At 39.0% G+C, this 26,510-nt stretch overlaps 1 protein-coding gene across 1 annotated transcript; it reads right to left on the reverse strand.

Annotated features, from left to right (window-relative positions):
- Positions 1 to 24,113: 24,113 nt before the first annotated feature.
- On the reverse strand, positions 24,114 to 25,391 carry LOC149207466 (uncharacterized). Its single transcript, XM_089395728.1, has one exon. The coding sequence runs from the start codon at positions 25,285 to 25,287 to the stop codon at positions 24,367 to 24,369; it is 921 nt and encodes a 306-aa protein (XP_089251854.1). The 5' UTR covers positions 25,288 to 25,391; the 3' UTR covers positions 24,114 to 24,366.
- Positions 25,392 to 26,510: the final 1,119 nt, after the last annotated feature.

Consider the following 26,510-nt stretch of genomic DNA (forward strand, 5'->3'; position numbering starts at 1 on the left):
TTGGAGTTGGATCCTCTACAATGAAATTGGGGTAGATCTTTGTGGGTCGTGGGGAATAACCTCCTCAAAGACAACGTCCCTCCTTTCAATCACTATATTGGTAGAAGGGCCTCAAATGTTTCACTATATCATGGTGGCTTGAAAGTCGCAACTTTTGTGCATTTATTTGGGAATAAGGACCCATGCACAAAATCCAAACACTTTAAAATGCATATCAAAGGATTTGTCACTATACCATCTCTAAAAATATGTCAAACATTTTGAATAGGTATCCAATTGATATTTACAAAACACTAGTTCTCCCAAAAAGCATCATTCACACACACCACTAGTTGGTTGAATTAGTTGAAGGCTAGTTGCCATCCTTAAATAACCCATATGATGAAAGGCCCCAATGTTGGTAAATGCCCCAAGCAATAATGTCATTATTTGCTAGAGTCGTTGGTATTGGAAACCATTGTAGAGAATCCACTTCATTTTGAAGGGGATAAAGATTTCCTCAACTTATACTCCTAATCATATACATCACATTAAGTGTAAGCAATCACCTTAAAATCATCATTATGTCCTTGATAACCCTTCAATCTAAAAGCCGAAACTCGACCATTATGTTGGTGGCAGTGATGTCTACCTCTTTGTTGGTGTAAGTGATGTTATATATAGAACGAAGATTTGGTCCTATACCGAGATCGTGTGGAGTCCCTTTGAGTTTGGACCTTTTTCCATCCACAAATAACATATGACCAACACTACCCTAAAAAAAACTGCAATAGGTTTTAACCTATGTTGCACAAGTTTCTGATACATGGGTTCTTTGGGTACGTGGGAACAAGTATCCACTATGGCTAGAAGCTTTGCCCAAATTTACAGGGAACGTCAAGTTGGGAACGACAATAATATAATATATTAAAATTAAAATTTAATATATATTAAAAAAAATTGTAAAGATTAAATGTACTTACCAAATTGAATTTTTAAATGATTTATCATTCAAGAGACAACCATAAAAAGTTAAAACAAAAACTAAAAGCTATGTTGCACGGGTACCGCTCCAAAACAGGGAAAAACTTTAGCAAAAACGTTGGAGCTTTTCGGGAGCATATATTTGCAAAAATCGCAGTTTCCGAAGCAGGTTTCAAGCAATGTTTTAAAACTACGACTCCGATTCGGAAACGGCCGAGGGTCGGCTCCGACTCTGACTCAGCCGGTTTGATTTTAATGACTCGGTCGTTGTAAAAAATATATTAAATATTTTTTTATAAAAAACATAATTTTAAAAATCTTCATTCATGTTTCCAAACATAAAGATATAAATATAGAGAGAAGACAACATATGATCAAAGTAGGCTCATGAATATATCCATTATATCAAAATGGCACCCAGTGCACTATCCAATACAAAGTTCATACTTAGCCACCAATGCCAAAATTCTTTTCTACCTCAGCCTAAGGACAATCACTAAACTACGACAATAATAATACCAATTCTCTGCCCCTAATGAAGTCTCAAAAACCCTTGATTTAATTTTGGTCAAGCTCCAGAACAATCAGAGGTAAGTATGTATTTATTAGTCCATTGCCAGAACGTTTTCCTTTTTAAAACATTGTATGGTTCGATGCATTTTTTCTGTTTTCTAATTCATGCCACTAGGATAACCATACTTTGGCCTTGTAATTTTCAGAATTTTCTCACAGTGATAGATTACTTTAGGGCTATAAATATGCAATAAACAACAATCCAACCATTGATATGTAGGAGGCAGAATAACTTTTGACAAATGTGCTTCAGGATTTTTGTCAAAGAGTCGAGTCGACCAAGTCATTACCGAGTCGATCGAGTTGTTACTGAGTCGACCGAGTCAATGACTGGCTTGGTAACAACCCAGCCAACCATTCCGTTTTGGCCACCGAGCCTACCCGGCCAGGCATTGGCTCAGTTTGACTCGACTGAGTTGGAGTCGACTCAGCCGTTTTTTAAAACAGTGGTTTCAAGTGGGAGCTTGGATCAAGAGCTTGTGGGAACTATGATCCATCGATGAGTGTTTAGACACTCCTTGATGAATCAGAGCTCCCACACGCTCCTGATCCACGTGTAACCGAAAAGTCAGGGAAAAAATGGGTGTGATTTCTTGGCAGCAAACTTGACTCGGATTTGGCAGCAAACCTGACTCCGATTTTCTCTATAATTTTGTCCCTCATTAGCTCTGAATTCATCAACTCTTCTTGTTTTGGTTCGTCATCTTGGAATTAAGATGTTGCGTTCAGTGGTGAGGAGTAAGCAGTTGTGGTCTGGCGACAGTATTAGTGAGGACTCGGAGTAAGCAGTTGTGTTCAAGCGCTGCTATTGTTCAATGTTCAGGTATTCATGACAGCATTGGCTTTGCTAATTACTTTCTCGCATCATTTTAAATATTTCGTTAAATTCTAGAAAGTTCAATTCTCACCTTCTTATGGTTATTTTTCGTCTATCATGCTTTCCCATCCATCTCCCATCTTCTTCCTAATACATACAAAAGTTTATTGTCTTTTATTTTATCTTTTGTTCTTTTCGTAAGCACATTATCGTCCTTCTCTCACTTTATTGTATAAGAAATTGAGGAAAAATTGTCTGGAGCCACACTATCATTAGCTTCACTCATCCAACTCGGCGTTCACATGACAAGCCAAGACATATGAAGATGCAAACAAGCTACCACCGTCAAAAGTGGTGTTTCCTACTCTGAAGAAGTATCATCTTAATTTGGTTTAGGTTAGCTTCTCCATCCTCATTAGCAATGCTGCTCTCGGCATACTCGAGATGAAGTAAAGATGTTTGTCCCTCCTTAATTCCTTTCTAACATTGGAAGAACGCTTGTCCTTCCTTAATTCCTTATCTTAACTCAACTTATTCAAGGAGCTCTCTATTGTCATGTTTTACAGTTCCAACAATGTGGGTCATGTGATTTATGTAGTGATTTGGATAACTGTTCATTAAAAATTTTAATTTATTGTATTTTCGTTGGGTAGAAGGTTTATTTGTTACTTATGCACAGTGATAGTACAGAGAGTCCTTGCCACACGCTGCTATCTGAGGAGTGACCTGCAGATACCAAAAAAAATAACAAGATTTATCTCATGGGGGATTACCAAAGCACTAGAAATAGTTTTAGACTTTGATTTTAATTTTTTTGTAGGTTGACAAGAGATGGATATATCTACCAAAGATTACTCCTGTGTCGAGTCAAAAGTAATCGCAAAGATAAATAAATTATGGAAAAAGACAACATGGTTTCAATAGTTCATTCATAACATTTTGATTTATTGCGTCCTGTAATAGGAAATACAACTCACTGTTATCAACTGCTTTCCATCATTATCTTTTGTTTGTGCTCCTTAGAAATTTTCAACATGCACTTCCTGTGTCGAGTCAAACGTAATCACAAAGATAAATAAATTATGGAGAAAGGCAACATGATTTCAATAGTTCATTCATAACACTTTGATTCACTGCATCCTGTAATAGGAAATACAACTCATTGTTATCGTCTGCTTTCCATCATTATATTTTGTTTGTGCTCCTTAGAAATTTTCAACATGCCTTTTTTCAACTATCTAACACGGTTAGGCTCAACTATCTAACGTGGTTAGGTTGTTATTATGTAGAAGGACAATTTGTTTTATCTAACATTATGAAATACTATATAGAGAAAAGAGCATCCAACAACCTAAGCTTGAATATGGAACACTCAAGGTAAGTTCTTTAAATGCATATAAAGTTAGCATGTATAAGTTTCATATTTTATAGCCCATAATAATTTCTTACAATTTTACTATGTGAGATCAATACAAAAAATTTAAAAAATATATCTATGAACTTTTTCTATATCCTTTTTCAGGTTTTGTGTCATCCATACAAAAATCATATCTAAAATATATCATTATTATATTAAAATATATCATTTCCTGAGTAGATTTGTATTGTATCAGTGCATTAAAATGCTCCACGTTTATTGAATATTTAGGCTTTAAATATACATAATTTTAGGGATTAAACTTTAAAGCTATAGCTTTAAAATGTGAATAGATTATATACACTTGAAAACTAAAATACATAAAAATAAATAACTTGTTAATTTTACTTTACTTTTAATTTTTTAAATCTTGACATGGTTTATTCCAGAAATACTCAACAGTGTAGAAATCTTCATAATAAAAATAGACAAATTAATAACTAGTTAGAATACTCATTCTTACACTTCAGATATTTGAAATTTCTTGATCATAGTTTTATAAATTGCATAAACAAATCATAATTCAATGTAAATTGCTTTTAAATTATATCAACTCGTTAAATTTTCTTAGTTTTCTGATTGAAATTTAATGATGTTTTATGTTAGGGGTCAGAACACACAATCTGGTTGCATTAATCATTAACTAGTTTATTAATTTATAAAAATATGCAAATTAAATACTAGTATTCAAAGTTTATTTTTTTGTCATTTATGTACATTGTAAAATCTATTTGTTTGTTCCACTTTTAATTTTTTGTATTTTAATGTAAATTTTCAGTAGTTGATACCATGGATAGAGAGTTGGGCAATGAATGTGGTAACAACAGCAGCAAGATGAGACAACCACTACCTCCACAAGCTCCACAAGTTCAACAACAGAATGCAGAGGCAACAATAGGTACCCACAAGCAATCAAACAACATTTCCAAGAAGCCCTTCATGAAGTTCATGAAAAAAATAACACAAAACAAGACAAAAACAGCAAATGTTGTGAGGAATAGCAATGCACTTTGTATGACCATGTTTTTAAAGGTAGCTATACAAGAGTATGCCATCATCTTTTGGGCATACCTGGGTTAGGAGTGAAAGGTTGTACATGTCACATTGATCAAAGAATGGAGATGAATAAGCTTCACATGAAAACAAATAGAAACAATGAATGTTATAGTAGCATTGTATCTCTTAATAATAAGAGAAATAGACATGAAAATTCATTACAATGTATGAATGAACAAAGTCACATCTAAATTGACATTGATCAAGGGGGTTCTAACACTAAGAGGACTAGTGTAAGTGAACCCATTCAAAAGATGTACAATGTCTTGCATAGGGATGAAGCAGAGGATGTCATCGCAGAATTTTTTTTTATGCGAATGGTATTTCATTTAATGCCACTCATTCACCATACTATAAAGAAATGGTGAGAAAAATCATAGCTGCAAAAATATAATATGATGAACGAGTGGCATTAAATGAAATTTCATTCGCCATTTTAACAATAAAAAAAAATAAAAGACAATAAAAAAAAATAAAAAAAATGTTATGGCATCATCTGCTTCATCCCTATGCAAGACATTGTACATCTTTTGAATAGATTCACTTACACTAGTCCTCTTACTGCTAAAATCCCTTGATTAGTCTCAATTTGGATTTTGATTTTGTTCATTCGTACATCGGAATGAATCTTCATGTCTACCTCTCTTATTATTAGGAGATACAATGCTACTATAGCATTCATTGTTTCCATTTGTTTTCATGTGAAGTTTGTTCATCTCCATTGTTTGTTCAAAGTTACATATGCAACCCTTCACTCCTAACCTAGGTATGCCCAAAAGATGATGTCATACTCTCGTACAGCGACCCTTCAAAACATGGTCACACAAAATGCATTGCCATTCCTCATAGCCCTCACAGTTTTTTGCCTTGTTTTGTGTTATTTTTTCACGAACTTCATTTTTTGCCTTGTTTTGTGTTATTTTTTTCATGAACTTCATTAAGGGCTTCTTGGAAGTTGGAAATGTTGCTTGGTTGCTTGCGGAGGTAGTGTGGGTCTCATCCTGTTGTTGTTGTTACTAAATTCATTGTCCAACACTCTATCCATGGTATCAATACTGAAAATTTACATTAAAATACAAAAACACATTACAAATGAAACAAATAAATAGATTTTACAATGTACATAAATGACAAAAAAAATAAAACTCGGAATACTAGTATTTAATTTGCATATTCTCATAAACTAATAAACTAGTCAATAATCAATGCAGTCAGATTTTGTGCCCCAACCCTTAACATAGAGCATTATTAAATTTCAATTGGAAAACTAAGAAACTTTAACGGGTTGATATAATTTAATTATAATTTAAAAGCAATGTACATTGAATTATGCTTTGCCTATGCAATTCATAAAACTATGATCAAGGAATTTCACAAATCTGAAGTGTAAGAATGAGTATTCTAACTAGTTATTAATTTGTCTATTTTGTTATGAAGATTTCTACACTGTTGAATATTTCTAGAATAAACCATGTCAAGTTTTAAAAAATTAAAAGTCAAGTAAAATTATAAGAATTTATTTATCTTCATCTATTTTAATTTCTACATGTATAAAATCTATTCACACTTTAAAGTTATAGCTTTAAAGTTTAATCCCTAAGCTTATGTATATTTAAATTTTAAATATTCAATAAACCTGGAGCAATTTAATGTGTTGATAATATCAGGACTCTTATATGACCCGCGAGTACCCGCAGGTCTTGACAGGTTTCATAGCGAGATAGTTCACTCGCATAAAACCCGTGGTTTTCACCCATACTCGCCAAAACCAGCATAAAACCCGACTACCCTCACTGAACTCGTGAAGACCCACATAAGACCCGTGGAGACTCAAAATTCGAAATTTTTTTTGGAGATCATTTGGAGGGAAAGGGAAAATGGCAGGAAAATTTTGTCAAGTCCTATATGGGTTATTCCTGAGTTTTATACGGGTTGTCGAGTCAATAGCCAGACGAATCTTATACAAGTACGAGTCATGCAACATTAGTTGATACAATACAAATCTAGCCAAGAAATGAAATATTTTAATATAATAAATTAATCACATAAAATTATATCAGCATCATATGGATCCTACCAAATAATTTATATCATAAGAAAATTGGAAAGGATATAGAAAATTCAAAAAGTTCTTAGATATGATTTTTTGTATGGATGACACAAAAAAACTAAAAAGGATATAGAAAAACTTCGTATATATCTTTTAAATTTTTTGTATTGATCTCATAGGATTAAAATTGAAAGAAATTATTATGGGTTATAAAATATGAAACTTATACATGCTAACTTTATATGCAATTAAAAATTTATCATATTGGAGAATTCAAGCTCTGAGAGATCAGCCCGATCACTGCTCCTCGGCCCTCCTCGGCCTTTCCAAACCCTACGCGGCCTAATCCTGATCCGTCGCGGGTCTGCCCGGTGGATCTCATCCCGGCGACCAGTCTCGGCCCTGAGGCTGTCTTGGAAGGCCTCCCTCCTCTGTGATTCTGCGATCTCTCATTTCGGTGGATCGGACTTTTTTCTGAGGCTCCTCCTGAGCGGATCTGGGGGATATGATCGCAGGTTCTGGGTGAGCTCGATCAGATCGAGCTATGGCTGCCTCATCGGGGTCCCCCTCGCCCCCTTCTTTTGAAGTCAAGGCGTTTGTCAACCTGTTGAACTCTCTTCCAAAGAAGAAATCGACCGAGGTCGCGAAATTTGTAAAGCGTCTGGAAGACATCCCTGAGATCTCGCTTCCCCCTGAGAAGCCGATCCAGGTCGCCCTTTCATTAGCAGAGCGAGCCTTGGTTGGGCAGTTCACCGGACTCTGGCCCTCCCCCAAAACCACAGAGAGCTGGGTAGCAAGGAACTGGGCGCCGCTCATTAAAAATAGAGTCACCTCGTATTTCCTGGGGAAGGGTTTCTTCCTGTTCGAGTTTGCTGAAAAAGAAGATAAGGAGCTGATATTCCGCAATGGTCCCTACTTCATAGGCCCTCAAGGTCTGTATCTCAACAAGTGGGCGCCCGACTTTGATCCATCAGTCGACGTCCCCTCAGCTGTGCCTGTGTGGGTTCGTCTGCCCAATCTGCCAATGCACTACTGGAACTGGGAATCCCTCAAACACATTGGAAATACTCTAGGCAAATTCATTGACCGCGCCAACAGCAGGGATCAATTTGACTGTGCTAGAATCTGCGTCGAAGTGGACCTCGAGGTCAATCTGCCTGAAGCAATAAAGATTAGGGTTGGAAGTTGGTCGCATATTCAAAAACTGGACTATGAACAGCTTCCGTTCAAGTGCAAGAAGTGCCAGGTCTACGGCCATTTTGCTAGAGACTTTCCAAAAAACAGTGAAGCAGAGAAAAGCAAGGGGGAAGGATGGACGCAGGTCAAAAGATCTAAAAGCAAAGCCCCAAGAAATGGAAACAATAATACCAAGGCTCCCCAGTCAGGCCCTGGGTTTCATACTCCTCACATGGAAGATCAAGGAAACAAATACATCCAGCTAAGCTCAGCAACAGAGGACACTCAAGGTATAGAGATTCAGAATGAAGGATCGCCTATCAAAGAGCCCCCCCTGGAGTCTAAGCAAGTCGAAAACAATGTAGACAAAACGGAAGAGATACCCTCAGAAGAGGCTGAGGAAGTGCAAAGCTCGGAGGACTCAGAAGAAGAAGGTGAAATAGCAGGCTCGCAATCCTCGGCCAGAAGATCACTGAGATGCCGAAAAACTTCCCGCAAAAAAAGGGAGCAGGAGACTTACAAGGACAAATTGCAAGGAAGTCAGCCTACCCTTGAGAAATTGTTGGCTAAAACCCCGATGATGACCAGAAATCAACTCCAAAGCTCTAAAGGAGCTCCCCACTCCAAAAGTAAGTGATGAAGATCGTCTCCTGGAATTGTAGGGGTATGGGAAGTAAAAGAAAAGAAGAAGCCGTCAAAAGTCTGATAAGATCCGACTCTCCTGACATACTCCTAATCCAGGAGACCAAAATGGAGGATAAGGTCTTCCTCCATATCGGAAAAAACTTATGGAAAAGAAGTGAAGGACAAGCAGTCTCAGCCAGGGGGGCCTCAGGAGGCCTGGGCACTCTCTGGAATGCAAACAAATTCTCAAAGGTTAAACAGGTCGCCAACCCACATTGGCTGTACACTAAGTTGAAACATGCAGACTCAGTGGAGACCCTCTGCCTCTTTAATGTGTATGTTCCAGTCAGCGCAGGAGAGAAAAAGATCTGCTGGGATTCCATCAGAGGACTGGCAGAATCTGAAGATTTAGCAAATATCATCATTGTTGGAGATCTAAACCTCACTTTATCTCTAGCGGAAAAACGTGGAGGAAGCATAGTAAGGGATCCGGCGCGCGAATGGGTGGAGGATCTGCTCCAGGATTGGGATATGATCGACATCAAGCCTTCGGCGGGCAAGTACACTTGGACCAATAGAAGGCTCGGCCCGGGACACATAGCTGCAAGGTTAGACAGATTTCTTGTTCAAAGTTCCTTTCTTCTTCTTGGTTTAGAATCTAGAATGCATATTCTCCCTTGCAGTGTTTCTGATCATAGACCCATCAAACTTGATCTGGTGGCCCACATGGATCAAGGCCCCATCCCTTTTAAATTCAGTCCCCTTTGGGTCAAGGAACAGTCCTTTATGCAATTAGTAAAAGACACTTGGAAGCATCCTGTTAACGGCTCAGCCTTCTTCGTTTGGGAAGAAAAGCTTAGGAGAATGAAAGCAGCCTTGAAAATCTGGGCAAAATCCCTTCCTAACCCAGCAATGGAAAGGAAAAAGATTCAAGAAAGCCTTGAGAACCATCATCTGAAATCGGAAAAGGAAGTGATCACAAAAGAAATCCTTGATAAGGAGGCAGAGCTTCAGCAAAAACTTCTCAAAGCAAGCTCGGCCGAGGAAGAGTACTAGAGGGTCAAATCTCGGAGGCTTTGGCTCAAGGCAGGGGATAGAAACTCTGCCTTCTTCCACAAGCAAGCTCAAGCACGGAAAAATTTCAACTCCATCTCAGAAATCAAGGTAGAGAATATCACTCATAGAGATCTGCAAAGCATAAAAAAGGCTGCCTTCCTTCATTTCAAAAATATGTATAGTGAGAAAGAGACCCTGGGGCAGACTTCCTCCTTAATCAATGAGGTGCCCACTCTAATATCAGCTAGAAAGAATCAATCCTTGGAAGCAGAAGTCACCAACGAAGAGATCAAAATCGCTCTTTTTGCCATGGAACCGGACAAGGCCCCGGGCCCAGATGGATTCACTGCCAGATTCCTGCAGAACTGTTGGCAGATTGTGGAAAAAGACTTGTGCAGAATGATCCGGAAATCCCAAGCTTGTCAGAAATTAGGGGGCAGCACCAATTCGGCTTTCCTGGCCCTTATCCCTAAGGAAAAAGGTGCCAATACTTTCTCCAGGTTCCGCCCCATCTCCCTTTGTAACATCGGCTACAAACTGATAACAAAAGTGATTGCCAACAGGCTGAAAACTATCCTTCCTTCCATTATTCCAGAGAACCAGGGAGGTTTCATCCAAGGAAGACAGATAGTGGATAATTATATCCTGGTCCAAGAGGCGATTCACTCAAGCTTGACCCGGAAAGAGAAAGGAATGGTGGTCAAATTAGATCTGGAGAGCGCCTTTGACAGGGTGAGACACAGATTCCTGTTTGATGTACTGCATAAGTTTGGATTTGGGGCCAAATTCATCAGCTGGATCAAGGCATGCATCAGTGAGCCATGGATCGCCCCCTTGGTGAATGGGAGGGCCACCGACTTCTTCAAAGCTTCTAGAGGGCTGAGGCAAGGGTGTCCCCTATCCCCCTTGCTCTTTGTCCTCCAAGCCTCTGTCCTCAGCTTCCTCTTGAATAAAAAGCAGACTGACCAAGAAATAATGGGCCTAAACATAGCAAGAGGTGTTAATAGCATAAACCATGCACTGTTTGCAGATGACACTCTCCTGCTGGGTGCTGCCACCTTGCCTTTGGCTATAAGATTCAAAGAAGTGTTGGATGCCTACTGCAAAGACTCAGGAAGCAGCCTCAACAAAGGCAAATGCCATATTTACTGCTGGAATGCAACGATCAGATCGGTCCAAGCCATATCAAACTGTCTTGATTTTGCAGCTTCTCTCACTTGGTCATCCTTCAAGTATCTGGGCCTCCCGGTCTTCCCAACAAGAGCCCTCAACAGAGATTGGCTGCCTCTGATGGAAAAATTCAAATCTAAAATTCGTCCATCGGGATTCAACTGGCTCAATTTAGCAGGCAAGTCAGTGCTTATAAAGGCTGTTCTGAATAGCCTTCCCATTTACCAGGCTGCAGTGATGATGGCTCCCATTGGCATCACGAGGAAAATGGAGGAATATATCAGAAACTTTTTTTGGAAAGGTGGCAAGGCTAATGAGAAGAGAATTTCGTTAATAAGCTGGGATACAATCTCCTTGCCCAGAATGGAAGGCGGGTTGCATTTTAAGAATATCAGCAATCAAAATATAGCATTGGGCGCAAAGCTGTTATGGAGGATAATTGCCCCAAACCCAGGCTGGGCTCAGATTGCGCTCTGGAAAAAATACTTCCGTGGGCAAAGAGCACGATGTCTGGACAAACCTATCTCCTCCACTGGTACCATGATACACAAGCTGTTCGAGAAAGCCTCTGCCTTAATCAAACAGCACGTCCATTGGATACCTGGCAATGGAAAGCATATTAACATTTGGGAGGACCGTATTATGAGCAGTGAGCCCATTGCAGATGATAGTTCCCTGTCTCAGTTAAAAGATTGGATGGATCGCGCAGGCGTCAAAACGCTGTGGGATCTCTCGCAGTGGGAGAACAGAAGCTGGCAGCGATGGAGAAATCTGGAGGTGCCATCGCATTTATCCAACGATTACGCCTCCCTCCTCACTCACTTAAAAGGTAAAGCCCCTTTGAATACCAGAAAAGCTGACACGAGGGGATGGGGCTCGGTCCCGGGTACTTATACAGTTTCAAAAGGTTATAATCAGCTCTCTCAGAAACCATATGCGCCGCCAAATCCAAAGCTATGGCAAGGAGTATGGTCTCAGGCTCTCAGCCAACATTTCCCAAGATTGACAGTTTTCGCTGCCTCCTCTGTCATCACAGGATCTTAACTGAGGATAGGCTCCGTAAAAGAGGCGTAATTAGCACTCGCGTTGTTCGTTGTGTGAAGGCCACGAAGAAACCGCCGCCCATATGATGCTCTCTTGTAGTTATGCAGTTGATCTATGGCAAGAGGTGTTAAAGCCTTTAAACATTGACTTCGCCCCACCTGCTCACTGCTCATATTTGTTCTCTACATGGAAGCGCATGTACCCAGGTGGATCACCTCAAAACCTGCACATCAAACAAGCGTGGCTCGCCATTCCTAAATTAATTTTCTGGCACATATGGCTGGAAAGAAATCACAGGATCTTCAATGGCAAGAAGAGTGATTTCAAGATAATCTGGACAAAAATCAAAAGCCATTTGAAAGAATGCATGGGCGATCAGCGAGACAAAGTTGACCTTAGCGATCAGGACACTGTCTGGGGCGATGCTTTGGGCCTCCAATTCACTGAAAAAGTCAGTCCCCCTCATATCCTTAAGTTTTGGCAAATCCGCCTCAATGATGCAAAGCTCGCTGATCTTTGCAAAAAGAAGGCAATAAAAACACTTTTCTTCGATGGTGCTGCTAAAGGAAACCTCGGCAGCTCCGGAGCAGGGGGTGTTATTAAAAATGTAGATGGCATAATTGAAGCCAGATATGCTTGGGGAGTGGGGTTCAACTCCAGCATCCAAGCCGAAGCTCTAGCTCTTCTCTAGGGTCTCAAGCAGCTCCTTTTCCTGGGCATCAAAGAAGCAACTATTTTTGGAGACTCCTAATCCATTATTAAGGCCATGGTGGACAATTCTTCTCCCACAGACTTAAGATTATCAAGACTTCTGAACAGAATCAGAGTCCTGTCAAATACCTTTCATAATTTGGAATTTCTTCACATAAAGAGAGACAACAATAAAGATGTCGATGCTGAAGCTAACAAAGTTGTTCTCCTCCCTCCTGGAGTCCTTCTAAGAGACGGAGAAGAACGCTGGGACTCCATCCCATAATCAGTGGTTCAAAAATGTTTTATTGCCTCTTATTACAGCAGTTTGTTTGCATTTGTAATTTAGGAAAAATAGACAAAGCTACAAGAATCATAGCTAGTAAAAGTCGTAGGCTTATTAGAAAGGAAGTCATGTGGTGCCCGGTATCTGAGAATTCTGATCTCTGTTCACCTCATTGTAACCTGAATTAAGGCTTTCCAGCCAAGAACCAATATATCAGCATAACCGTTCCTGTTAAAAAAAAAAAACTTTATATGCAATTAAAGAGTGTTCCATGTTTATGCTTAGGTTGCCGGATGTTCTTTTATAATTAATATTTCGAAATGCTAGACAAAGCAGATTATCCCTCTACTTAATAACAGCCTAACCACGTTAGATAATTGAAAAAGTGGATGTTGAAAATTTATGACCATAGACAGAAGATAATGATGGAAAGCAAACGATAACAATGAGTTAAATTTCCTATTACAAGATGCAGTAGATCAAAATGTTATGAATGAACTATTGAAACCATGTTGCCTTTCTCCATAATTTATTTATCTTTTTGATTACTTTTGACTCAACACAGGAGAAATCTTTGGTAGAGTGGAATCATATATCCATTTCCTGTCAACCTACAAAAAATTAAAATCGAAGTCTAAAACTATTTCTAGTACTTTGGTAAACCCCTAAGATAAATCCTATATCTGCAGGCCAATCTCCTCAGATAGTAGCTTGTCGCAAGGACTCTCTATACCATTATTGTGCATAAGTAACACATAAACCTTTTATCTAACGAAAATACAATAAATTCAATTTTTTTTAATCTAGGATAATCAGTCACTGGTAAGAGTTATCCTGAATAGACCCAGGATCAAATCTAACTAGCTGCCACTATAAACCTAGGCTACGTGCAACCGCCTGCAAGTCGCACAATACCAGGAAACTTATGCCCCAACAAGAGCCGAGACATCCGCTATGGGGTCGCCTACTGTTCTAGCCAAGACACAACAGGTCATATATATACTCAATGAGATTTGAACCCTCATCTCGTGGGTTTCACCCAGAGAAACTTACCGTTAAACCCCATATCATTGTAAATTTCTAGTACTTTGGTAAACCCTTAAGATAAATCCTATTAATTTTTTTGGTATCTATGGGCCACTCTCCTCAGACAGTAGCTTGTTGCAAGGACTCTCTATACTATTATTGTGCATAAGTAACACATAAACCTTTTATCTAACGAAAATACAATAAATTCAAATTTTTAATGAACAATTATCCAAATCACTACATCAATCACATAACCCACATTGTTGGAACTGTAAAACATGACGATAGAGAGCTCCTTGAATAAGCTGAGTTGGAACAAGAAATTAAGGAAGGACAAGCGTTTTTCCAATGTTAGAAAGGAATTAAAGAGGGACAAACATCTTCACTTCAATTCAAGGGTATGCCAAGAGCAACATTGCAAATGAGGATGGAGTAGTTGACCTAAATCAAATTAAGATGGTAGTTCTTCAGAGCAGGAAACAACAGTTTTGATGGTAGTAGCTTGTTTGCATCTTCATACATCTTGGCTTGTCCAGTGAAAACCAAGTTCGATGAGTGAAGTTAATGATGGTGTGGCTCTAGACAAATTTTCCTCAATTTCTTATACAATAAAGCAAGAGAAGGACGATAATATGCTTACGAAAAGAACAAAAGATTAAATAAAAGACAAGAAACTTGTGTATGTATTGGGAAGAAGATGGGAGATGGATGGGAAAGCATGACAGACGAAAAAGAACCATAAGAAGGTGAGAATTGAACTTTCTAGAATTTAACAAAATATTTAAAATGATGCGAGAAAGTAATTAGCAAAACCAACGTTGTCATGAATACCTGAACATTGAACAATAGCAGCGCTTGAACACAACTGCTTACTTCGAGTCCTCACCAATAGTGTCACCAGAACATAGTTGCTTACTCATCAGTAAATGCAGTGTCTTAATCCCAAGATGACGAACTGAAACAAGAATATTTGATGAATTCAGAGATGATGAGGGACAAAATTATATAGAAAATCTGAGTCAGCTTTGCCGCCGAATTCAAGTCAAGTTTGCTGCCAAGAAATCACGCCCATTTTTTCCCGACTTTCCAGGTACGCGTGGATCAGTGGTTTGTGGGAGCTCTGATTCATCAAGGTGCGTATAGATGGTCCTCGATGGATCATAGCTCCCACAAGATCTTGACCCAAGCTCCCACTTGAAACCCGCTCCGGAAACCGCGATTTTTGCAGATAGAAGCTCCCGAAAAGCTCCAATGCTCCTGCCAAAGTTTCCGCTTGTTTTGGAGCGTTTCGTACTAGCTCCTAAGCTCCCAGGAGCGTCAGAGCTTGGGGTACTTGCTCTCCAACGACCGGGAGCAGTACCCGTGCAACATAGGTTTTAACTGAAAATAAGGGGTAGGGGTGCACAAACGTGAAAAGGGGCACAAAACTGCAGAACCATCATTGAAATTACCAAAAACTACAAATAATTGCGAAGAAGGAGCTCAAAAAAATGGGTGTTAATAACCTTAATTTCAGATTTGTAACAACCTTGAAACAATGTTTTCTTATTTCAGGTTTGGAAAAAACAACAACCTTGAAGTAGCATTGGAAAAGAAAGAGAGACACTAGCTCTAATAACATGTTGATATTATAAGAGATAGTAGATCTATGGTAACCTCTTTGACAAACCCTAATCCAACAAGAAGAAATTGAAAAACTGCAACAGCGCTTAACATAGATCACAAGTAGAGAAAAACAGAATAGGTGCCCTTAGGAAAAAAAGACTGAAAGAAGTCACTTGAATGGCATGATAAAAATGAGATAGAACTTAGGGTTTAGGATGATGATAAAAATGAGATGGAACTTAGGGTTTAGGATGCTAACGCATAAAGGGTGAGTAGGTCAGCCCTAGAATAAAATGTGTTGGTGCAATAATGGATGTAACAACCCACAGGTTGACCCATTAAGGGCCCCAACTACTACCCACAAAGAGGGTTGGCACATGGCCATCAGTGAAGATTACATATATTCTCAATTGTCACCTGGTATTGTAGTTAAGTGACACCCTTTTTTTGCAATTTTTGTAGCTTTCCCTTATTTCCCCCTGTTCCAGACACCCTTTTGTCCTGCAAATTTCAGCAAAACTTCTAGCTGTTCAAGACACCCATATCTCCATCCGAATAATTGGCCATCATAGAATAACACTACAACCTCCATTCATGTCAATGATCATACCACTCTTCACAATGTGTAACTATGGGGTGAAAAACTATACTGTCTCACAGAAGTTTAACCAGAACCAGCAGAGGGTCAAAGCAGGCAGGAAGAGGAACAGGTCAGCAAACGGATTTGTGAACTGATATATATATATATATATATATATATATATATCAGTGTTTTACAACCAGGCCGAGTTGACTCGGAAACGGCCTGGTCATACCGAGTCGGAAAAAAAAAAATGCGACCAGGCCAAGTAACCGGCCAGTTTGGCCGAGTCAGCTATGACTCGGCCTAGTCATCTAATGACCAGGCCGAGTCATAGCTGACTCGGTCAACCAGGCCGAGTCCGCATTGACCAGGCCGGGTCAATAAAAAGCGGTTGGGCAGCGTTAAACATGTGAATTTAATTCAACACTTTATAATTGGAGGCATGTGAATTTAATTCAATGACATGTATTTGATTGTGAATACAAAATCTCAACTGTAATTTACAGAGAGGACACAGTGGGTTGATCTGATTGTTTGTTGTTTCTTGTACATGTATTAATCACTGTATTTGAAGTCAGTAAAAATAAACTGCAGAAATTCTACCTTATGTATGCTGATCTCACTTCTGATGCTTCAGTGCAATCGATGAATTTTGATTTTCAGCTGTAGCCAGTACAAAAATTTAGGACCTTGTGAAAGAGATGAATGCTGATATTGGATTGTCTTGTTCTTGATGATGTCAATGTCAAAAAATTGGCATAATGCTGAAAATGGCTCACCATTCAGTGATGATAGAACTCTGATGTAGTTACTGTGCAAGTTGTCCTGGCTAGCAGTGATTTTTTGGCTGTGTGCATGTCTGGAAGGGCAGATAAGTGTTACTACTAAATTTATGGTATCCGTGCTGGGCTGGATAATTTTGTGCACAGAACATGAGGTTTAGTTTATCCAATTTGTCCTTTGCCATTTTTGACATTCTTGGTTTCTCATTTAACGATTAGAAATTAAAGAGAATTTATTGCATTTGCTATGTAATAGAGTAGGGAAGAAGGTATCTGAGGATAATATGGAGTAGAGTAAGGGGAATATTGCCTAATTCTGGTAAATTTCTTTAATGTTCAACACAGAATTGAAAACTTGACCTTTGGAAAGATCCAGAGGTTGAGCATCGTAAAAGCAGAGTCTTTTTCCCACATTTTCTTATGTGAAGCATCATAACCATAATCAATTATTGAATCTCGAGAGTTAAGCACATAAGTATACAGACATACATAATTGTATGGCAGTTTGTTCTTGTGGGAACTTTGTGGGTTAAGATTATGCTAATTGATGTTATGGATAACTCTGATAGATTAAACATAGTTATAACTTATAAGTTGTCTGATGGGGTTCAGCTAATTTACGCTAGAAATGCATAGAGAAAGAGAGAAGGAAAACACAGATTTAACTAATCAGATAGTGTTGATCTAATTGATAGCCCTTGGGGTAACTGCCAATCCTCCTCTTAGTTGTTTGACTTATTAGTATTGTCCCTGTTATCACCCAAACTTGCAGCGCTTAGTGCAAAGCCTTCACATGGTACCACGTTCAAGTTTAACTCACAGGAGTTGTCATTGTCACCTCAACAACTACCTACCCTTACTTTAGGTTGGGTAATCCAACACAAGGGGTTACTAATCTCAAGTGTAACTCATAGGAGTTGTCATTGTCACCTCAACAGCTACTTCCCCTCACTTTAGGTTGGGTAATCCAACACAAGGGGGTACTAAGCTCAAGTGTAACTCATAGGAGTTGTCATTGTCACCTCAATAACTATTGCCCCTCACTTTAGGTTGGGGAATCCAACACAAAGGGACCTTCTCTAACAGCAACCAGGTTCCCTAAGTCTAGAATACAAGGTTTCATAAGTTACTACCCACTTGCATCGACTTCATATATTAGTGATTAGCACTTGAGTTGATTCTTTAAGTATAAGCTCAGATCATGAGCCTACTTTGATCATATGTTGTCTTCCATCTATATTATAATGCTATGTGTTTGGAAACATGAATGAAAATCTTTAAAATTATGTTTAAAATATTTAAAATTATGTTTTTTTATAAAAAAAATAAATATTTAATGTATTTTTTACAACGACCGAGTCATTGAAATCGACTAGGCCGAGTCATTACCGAATCTTGGTCGGAGTCGGAGTCGATCCTCGGCCTGGTCGGAGTCCTGGTCCTGGTTGTAAAACACTGGTAAAGACTGGTATGACCCTTGACATGAGTGGATGCCTTAGCGGTTTTCTACGATGACCAATTTTTTGGATGGAGTTTTTTTGTTTTTGGTCATTTCAAGGAAGCTTTTGCAGTTTTGTGCCCTTTTTTAGGTTAGTGCACTCCCCCTTATTTTCAATTAAAACATATTATAGATTGTTTTGGGGTAGTGTTGGTCACATGTTATTTGTGGATGATGATCTCGGTGTAGGACCAAATTTTCTTTCTATATATGACATCACTTACACCAACAAAGAGGTAGACAACACTCTCCCAAACAAAATGGTAGAGTTTTGGATTTTAGATTGAGAAGGGCTATCAGGGACATAAATGACGATTTTAAAGTCACTGCTTCCAATTAATGTGATGAATACAAGTAGAAGTATAAGTTGGGGAAATCCTATTCTCCTGCGAAATGAAGTTTATTCTCTATAGTAGTTGCCAATACCATTGACACTAGCAAATAATGACATTACCAACGTTAGGGCCTTTTGTTATATGGGTTTTCGAAGTTTAGCAGATGGCCTTCCACTAATTCAACGACCTAGTGGTGTATATGAAGGATGCTTGTTGGGAGAATTAATGTTTTGTAATTATCAATAGGACGGTTATGCAAGATGTTTGACATTTTTAGAGTTGGGATGGTTACAAATCCTTTTATGTGCATTTTAAAGTCTTTGGATTTTGTGCATGGGTCCTTATTTGCAAAGAAATGCACAGAAGTTACAACCTACATGCCACCATGCTATAAGTTGGGTAAATCTTCATCTCCTTCAAAATGAAGTGGATTATCTTGTTTGCCAATACCAATGACATTATTGCTTGGGCCATTACCAACTTGGGGCCTTTCGTTATATGGGTTGTCTAAGGATGGCAGACGACCTTCCACTAATTCAATGACTTTGTGTTGTGTGTGAAGGATGTTTGTTGGGAGAACTAGTGTTTTGTAATCATCAAATAGATGCCTACGCAAGATGTTTGGCATAGTTTTAGAGACGGTTTAGTTACAAATCCTTTGATATGCATTTTAAAGACTTTGGATATATTGTGCATGGGTCCTTATTCCCAAACAAATGAACAAAAGTTACAACCTACAAGCCACCATGCTATAGTGAAACATCTAAGGCATATTGCTTGTGCGATCCTTCCACCAGTGAGGTGGTTGAAAGGAGGGATGTTGGCTTTGATTACATTATTCCCCATGGTCCACAAAGATCTTATCCCAATTCATTGTAGAGGATGATCCTCTTATTTTGGGTGCTTCTTTTGCCTTCCCTATAGTGTTGCAATGAATATTCCATGATGAGGCCTTATTTATGACTTGTTGGTTTCTACCAGTACTGAAGCCTCTTCTACTCAGGTGGCTCTCCATGATCTTTTATTGATTGTGCCACCTCATCACAGTGTTATGACAAAATTCCTATTCTTGCTTTACCATGATTTAGGTCATGACCAATAGCTTTGTGGTCTACTTCTGTTATTCAACGCCCTCTCCTCGAAGGAGAACTTGGATGTTGACGAAAGCAGATCTGCATTCTCTTTTTTCCAAGGTTGATGCAGATACTATTTATTACCTTCAATTAGACATTAAACTCTCAAATGGAATGATGCTATGGTTGTTGCTTATATCACTCTAATGAAAATTCAACTTTAGGATCTAGTCCCATTGCCCAGCAATAAGAATTTGGTTAATTGCAAATGGGTGTATGAAACCAAGTGGAATGCAGATGGTACACAACTTGATGTCAGGAGACTTAATATTGTATGGATGAGAATGAGTCTTAAATACAAGTACAACTATCCTCTCCGTTGGATTCCTATATAATTGCCATAACAATCAATCTCTTTACTTTAGTAGAGTGAAGATTCCTTGGTGCTATATTCATTGCATCATGAATTTGCCTACTTGAGAGGAAATTAAACATTTTAGAGGACGAGATATTTGAGAGATGTTGTTGAGCCTTCTTGCTATTACGGTATTACCTTAGAAATGATCTTGTATATGGTGTTGCACAAAGAGAAAGGTTTGAAGGTCCCTAAGGAGTTAGGAGAATCCTTCTTAAGCCTTTTTGTAAAGCTCAAGGCTGTCTTCTATGAAACAAGATATGCTACATCTACAAAAGTATATGTAAAACGAGGTTCATGGCATTCTCATTTTCGTTTTCCTTTTTTCTCTACAGTTTATCTCTAACTTTAAATGAGCAGGTCTTTGAATTCTGATTTTTTTTTCTGACTTATTGAATCTGTGTGTTCTGTAGAAGTATCAGAATTTTAAATTGTGATGTTAGCTTCATACTTTTAGTTGCTTTGGATAATAAAATCTGTACACTTCTTCTATCACCTTTTTTTCATATTGTTTGGGTTAAACTTAAATATGAATTTAGTTCTATACAAATGATAACAAACTGGTTATTGCATCTCTCCAAGTTGTATTGTAATGTTTTCTATCTGATACTTTGTAAAGGACAGATTATTTTGAAATATAAATGGCATATAAAATTGTATGATTGGTTCGAGAAGACAAATTATGCAAGAGCATGAGTTATAAATGTTATACTTGTGATTTATATTTATCACTGATTCTGTGGCTATCCGTTGACACGTTGAACTATTGTGTGTTTGGCATATTATCTATCCTTAAAACCAGGCTCTAAAAATTGGCCGAACCTGAACCAGCTATTTTTCTGGTTCAAGCTAGTCATCTGACTGGCCCTTATAAGACTGTATGTCTCATACTGAATTTTATGTCTGAGCCTATTCTTGTCCTAAACTGTTTTGGACCCACCATTTCAGAAAAAAACAGGGAAAACCAACTACAGTGGACCCTTTCTTTTTGGTTGTTTATTTATTTGGTTGGTCAGTTCCACCCCAAAACCCATGTTGTTCCCTCAACTTTCCACATGATCATTGACAGGATGCAAAGAATACAACACATATCTAATAAAAGGACATGTAATAGGATTATGGACTCTAGAGTCTAGAGGCCACCATTTAGATCCTTGATGTTTATATATTTTGTTTTAAGATATGTATCACACTTGGTGTCATTTTTGTATATTCATCCTTACATGCTATAAGCAGGCTTTGCATATTTGGTGTTTGATGGTTTGGATATATATATATATATATATATATCAGTTCACAACTCCGTTTGCTGACCTGTTCCTCTTCCTGCCTGCTTTGACCCTCTGCTGGTTCTGGTTAAACTTCTGTGAGACAGTAAAGTTTTTCACCCCATAGTTACACATTGTGAAGAGTGGTATGATCATTGACATGAATGGAGGTTGTAGTGTTATTCTATGATGGCCAATAATTCGGATGGAGATATGGGTGTCTGGAACAGCTAGAAGTTTTGCCGAAATTTGCAGGACAAAAGGGTGTCTGGAACAGGGGGAAATAAGGGAAAGCTACAAAAATTGCAAAAAAAGGGTGTCACTTAACTACAATACCAAGTGACAATTGAGAATATATATATATATATATATAGTCTCTTTACAATATGTAGCTATGGGATGAAAAAATTTACTGTCTCACAGAAGTTGATAAAGAAACAGAACCAGCAGAGGGTCAAAACAGGAAGAAGGAAGTAAACAGCACAGCAAACTGATTTGTGAACAGATTTTATTTATGGTTCCACCATAGATGGTTTCCCCTGTTTTTTTTTCTGAAATGGTGGGTATAAACCAGTTTAGAACGAGAATAGGCTCAACCAGAAAAATCCAGTATGAAACTAGCATACAGTCCTGTTAAAAGGCCAGTACTAGGTTGAATCAGAAAACCAGCTGGTTCAGGTTCGACCAATTTTAAAACACTGGTTTTAAAAATAGATAATGTGTTAAACATGCAATAGTTTAAGATGTCAATGAAAGGCCACAGAATCAGTGATAAATATAAATCACAATTGAATCATACAGTATGCCATTTATAACTAATTCTCTTGCATAATTTGTCCTTTACAAAGTACCAGATAGACAACATTACAGTACAGCTTGGAGAGCTACAATAACCAACATCATTGAATCATAACCCAAGTAATCACTAATGGCATGCTGCTCTAACATTTCCTCCTATTACGGGCCCACCACCCTCTAGGAATATAATCATGAGACCTATACCGAGAGTTATTCCATGCTTAGCCATTTTCCATCTTTCAATAGGTATGGCTGTTGGAAAAATATAACCAGAGACTCGTGCATAGAATGATTCGCCATAACACCCAAAGGGTTAACTCAATCAGTTGCATCAACCTCCTAATGAACGTTACCAACAAGGAGGCCATAGGTCACACCTCACAGGTTAACATCCAATTGAATCCCTCAGGGTTACCAGCCATTATTGTGGTTGCTGGTTGAGCCATCCTCCATCTGGATACTACAGGGAAGATGAACAGAGATCCTGCAAGGTTTCTTTGGGGAAAAAATGTTTCGCTGTAAATTATACTTTCACCCTTGTAGGCAGTTCTAATATTCAGATTATAAGAAATTTCACAATGGATTGCCGCAACCTATATAGCAAATATTGCTTCATCAATACCACAATGTCACCTTGTAATATAGCCTTGACAATTTAGTGAATTTCTAACCCATGCATTGCAAGACTGCCACTTCACCATCTCATATTTGTTCAATTGTTTTTGCTTCCACCTATTTCCCAAAATTCAAATCCAATTGGCATTGTTATGATAAATTCAATGATATTGCAGTGGCTAGAATACACCACCTATGAACAGATGCAATGCTGATTATAATGGACAACCACCGACAGCCCGACTTATAAGCACCTAGGCAGATCAACAACCCCCTTGCGGGCAGGGTTTCGACCCCTCGTTCTTGTGAGGAGAATCAAATCAGATGGGACAATATAGTGCCCCAAGTTTCAACAAACCGGATCAGCCAGTCACAAATTAGCTTCCTTAATACTGCAGTGGAAAGCATCAACAACCTATCAAGAGGTAGAACAGTAATTACACTATAGAATCATCCTGCCCCACTTAATGGAAACTGGGCTGATCAACAGCCCACTTGTAGATAGAACTTCAGCCACTATTTGTGAGAATTGAAAGATGGTGGGAGTTATAACAGCACCACCCCCCCCCCACCCCGTCCCCCGTCACCAACCCAACTGTTTCTCCAGGCGAAATTGACTTTCATGATAAAAGAATACAGAACTAAATTTGATGGTCACGAGTGTATTTCTTTATTACTGTGGTTGCAAGCATCCACGACCTAAGAGATGGGACACTACTTACACTGTACAACTACCCAACCAACTTAATGGCCCCAGGGAAGATCAACAGCCCCCTTGCAGGTTCGGCCACCACTACTTGTGAGATTAAACCCCGCTGGGGACTTAACAGCTCCCCACTTCACGGACCCAGCTCACCTCTCATGACCCAATTAAATTTCATGAAAATTGATGCAGATCTAAAATTTGATGGTCACAACATCCAAGTTAAGTGTGTTACCAATGCCAACTGATAATGACATTAGCACCGTCTAGTTTCAAAGAAGTACCCCGTTCAGGTAAATTTAACACAAAATTCATTTACCTATTTAATTCATTGCAAACAATATGTAATATATTCAGAGAATAGGAAATCAACAAAAGCAGGATAAAGCCCAATAACATGAACAAACGTATTGTTGCTCTAGGGCTTTTTTACCATTCGCTGATTATTTTGATTGAATTTGCAAACAGAATGGGGAGACTGTAAACATATAGAAGTACTTGAAATAGATTTCGATCTGTTACACGGAACATGGGGAAAAAAACTTACCACCAACAAACTATGCATATGTTCATTCAAATGAAATTAAGATAAACAAAACCCTAGAAAAGGTAAAACGCAACTATCTCAAATGCAGAAACTGAAAAGCACCCGCAGTTACCCTAAATCCCACAAAGAACCCGCTTTGTCTGGTATTCATGCAAAGAGGATTTGTGTTTAGGATTTAGGGTTATTCATGTGTCTATGTCTGTCTAGGAGTCGCCCATTCGACTCTGAGAATGAGGTTGTCGTAGCCATAGCCATTGAGCTTATTAATAGCCCTCTGTGCATCCTCCCTGTTGGCGAAATTGACAAAGCCAAAACCCCTGCTCATCCCGGTCCTCTGGTCCACGGCAACATAGACACGCGTAATGTGACCAAACGGCTTGAAAAGCTCCTGCAAGTCGGCCTCTCTGGTATCCTCGGACAAATTAGTAACCCTAACGGAATTCTCGTCGTTTCTCCGCCTCATGTTGCTAGCATCAGAGGTCCTGTCTACCGTGGCGCCGGCTCTAAGACTAGGAGGAACGTAGGCTCCCTTGCCACCGGCGGCACCAGAGCCGGCGGCAGAGTCAGGAGCTTGAGGGGGTTTGTCGAGACCAAGGCCCTCCGCAGCGGCTGGGGCAAGGTCTTTGTAGGGGCACTTTGAGGTCCAGTGATCGCCCTTTTTGCCACAGATTCGACAGACCATGAGAACGGCACCGCCCTTGGCCGCCCCTGCAAGCGCGGCTGAGAGAGGATCGCCGCCACCGGACCTAGAGTCATCCTCCTTGGCGCCGGGGGCCTTGGGCCGCTCGAGCAGGATCTCTTCAGTGGAGACCATGGTAAGCCTGCTGCCTGTGTCCTCGTTCACGGCGTCGCCGAACTTGCGCCACTCGCGCCGCTCGAGCGCTCGCTTGCTGAGCCTGGCCTTTGCCACCTTGCGAATGCGTGTGGTGGTGGTTTTCTGAACCTTCTGGCCCTGATCGTTGAACCTGTACTCGATTATCTTCTTCACGCCGTTCTCGTCAGGGCCGATCACCTTGGGAGGCGGCAGCAGGAAATCCAGATCCTCGTTGTCCTCCTCCTCTAATTCTCCCCATCGCACTTTCGCTGAAGCTTTGCTTTCTCCCACCTTCTCCATCTCCTTCTTCCTGGTGCCCTCCCCTTACCCCTCTCTGTGGATTCGATTATCTGATCACAAACCCAAAACCTCACAGCACCAGTGATTTAAGCGAAATGTAAAAGAAAGCAAAAGCAGCGGCTATATGCATATGAACGTACACTGAATCGGTTTTTCTCCAGCAATTAAAATTGCAATTGCCCAAAAGGCATTAAGAGAGGCCTAGTCATTAACCATAATGTGTTTGTCATATTTCTAATAAAAAAATTTAAAATCTTATTTTAGTAGACATATAAATGTTTATATATAAATGCACAATGGCCTAGTTATTTTTAGACAAATTTGTGAGAAAGCAGCAAAACAATGTTTTACATTCGTTGCTAAGAGAATTCACATAACTGACTATTTGCAAATAAAAACAAAAATAGCCATAACTATACTTATGTTCCTTACTAGTACTCAACGAATTCTCTTAATGACTCACTCCCAAAGAAGAAGTTTACAATAACAGTGCAGATCAAAAAGTTAAATATTTAAGCTAATATACGCCTTTTAGCAATTTTTTACCTCTTGAGTGTTAAAACATAATTGAAAAGATTTAAACCAATGAATGGCCTAGTGAAAAATCTTTGCTTTACAATAGTTTCATCTAGTTGCTCCCCCACCTTTGTTAACAACAAATGTATAATAATGTATGATACCTGCCATACTATGGAATTGGTCGATCTCCTCAACATACAAGAAATCAATTTGGTGTCATATAGCCATTTGCTTCTTTTGCACATTGCCTTCTCACCCATTTCTCCATACAATCGACTTGCAAAATATCATGAAATTTATTTCTTTGTAGATGCATATATCAATTATAGACAATATATTAGTTCCTAATAACATTATCTATGTAAACGATACCACAACATGCTTTCACTCATGGCATGCCAAATAGTCGAGTGATCTACTTGGATTTCCTAATAAGTTAAGCTGAAGAAGTTGCAGTGAACTAACCAGATGCAATGTATCCTTTGTACTCTGAAAATCAAACCTAGATTAGCTTTAAAAATAATATATTATCAAAATTCTAAGAGTCTTGAGTGAGGAAAATTGAACTGTGACTTGGGAATGTACAAAGGAAAGATACCTGGCATGAGGATTTGCTACTTGGAATCTTTGTTCTTTTTCAGATGTTAGATTGAAGTGTTTCTGTGTACGTGTCGTTTTGATCTTAATGTTTTATATTTCAACTA

Source organism: Pinus tabuliformis, chromosome 1_2, assembly GCF_031772625.1.
Source record: "Pinus tabuliformis cultivar Carrire ecotype Pingquan chromosome 1_2, CPIR1, whole genome shotgun sequence".
Lineage (NCBI taxonomy): Eukaryota > Viridiplantae > Streptophyta > Pinopsida > Pinales > Pinaceae > Pinus > Pinus tabuliformis.

Excerpts from the sequence above, each read along its gene's own strand:
- LOC149207466 (XM_089395728.1), bottom strand. The coding sequence starts at position 25,287 with ATGGAGAAGGTGGGAGAAAGCAAAGCTTCAGCGAAAGTGCGATGGGGA.